Source organism: Phytophthora parasitica (genome assembly GCF_000247585.1).
Source record: "Phytophthora parasitica INRA-310 unplaced genomic scaffold supercont2.7, whole genome shotgun sequence".
In the NCBI taxonomy this organism is placed as follows: domain Eukaryota; phylum Oomycota; class Peronosporomycetes; order Peronosporales; family Peronosporaceae; genus Phytophthora; species Phytophthora nicotianae.
In genome coordinates, this window is record NW_008648993.1 from 17429 (window position 1) to 18618 (window position 1190).

A 1190-nucleotide genomic window follows, 5' to 3' on the forward strand; every position below is an offset into this window, starting at 1 on the left:
CACTCGAGCATTGGCCGTAGGAAGCCGTTGCTTCATCAGTTCTCTCTGCGAACGATTCTTTTGAAATCATAGGAGATTCGTCTCATATTCGCCGTCAGAATCGTCGCCTGGCCAGTCACTCTCAACTCCGTCGTCAGCCTCATCAATGGCAGTGCCTTCTTCAGTGTTGTCCCCCACCGACTCCGTGTACCAACCTTCTCAATTGTTGTCATCCTCTTCATTCGAGTTCAACGCGTTTTTATCTGCCACACGAGAAGCGGGAACGGTACTAACAGCTGTGTTGTCAATTGGTGTATCGGCTTTGCCAGCGTCCATGCTGAGGAATCTGTCAACACACCATGTAGTATAAATCAGCGTGAACGTCATCCTACATGTAGCGTATACCTGGCCACACGGCGTGGAGAGATGGATACATTTTCGCGCTGTCGTGGGTCTCCAAGTGATAGGTCACTGCAGCACATAGTATACCGCATCGTCAGTACTACATGCTGTATATACACCATGCTCTCGAACCCGTATTGATCACTGTCAGCACTTGGATTTTGTCGCATACATCGTCCACCTCGTGAACGTAAGGACTCGTAGTCATCGACCTCTTCAGTGTCTTTGACGGCGACTTTGGAGAGTGGTTTTTGCTTTTCTACCGCCCTTGGCTACTTCTCCTGTGGCTGCGCCAATGCTTGTTCACGCGCTTGGCCTCCACGTAGTTCCTCCTCCGCCACATGGTCGCGCTCACTCTTCTTCACTTCTGCCCGAGCGCAACAGCACTCGCTGCACGCGCAAGTGCTCTGCTCTCCTTCTCTTGCTTCTCCTCCCGTCGAACTCAGCAGCCCGACGCTTCGCCATGTTCTTCTTGCCCAACGCTGTTTTCTTCTCGGCCGCCGCCTTATTTTCGGCAGCCACCGCCTTCTTCGCGGCCGCCGTCTCAGCGGACAAGCGTCTAGCCCGCACCTGCTTCGCGTGGGCGATCTAGCTTGCTATTTTCCCTACCGGTGGTCGACGCAGAGGTGGAGCATGCGGGCGAGATGCCGTAGACGTTGTCGTCGCCGGTTCTGGTACGGACGTTGCTTGGCCAGTCGGGGAATTAGGTCCAAAGTCGGCGTACGTATCTCTCTCGCCCCTCAGATACCCTGGTGCTCAACGTTCAGTCTCGCTCTCTCTGCTATGTTCCTCCCCTCCAGCCTTATCAT

General features: G+C 54.3%; 1 protein-coding gene across 1 annotated transcript; it reads right to left on the reverse strand.

Annotated features, from left to right (window-relative positions):
* Positions 1 to 198: 198 nt before the first annotated feature.
* On the reverse strand, positions 199 to 846 carry PPTG_04999 (hypothetical protein; the record flags this gene model as incomplete). The annotated part of the gene is made up of 3 exons (XM_008898442.1): positions 199 to 325; positions 385 to 450; positions 737 to 846. 3 exons carry the CDS (start codon positions 844 to 846, stop codon positions 199 to 201), a joined length of 303 nt encoding a protein of 100 aa, XP_008896690.1.
* Between the last annotated feature and the right edge of the window lie 344 nt (positions 847 to 1190).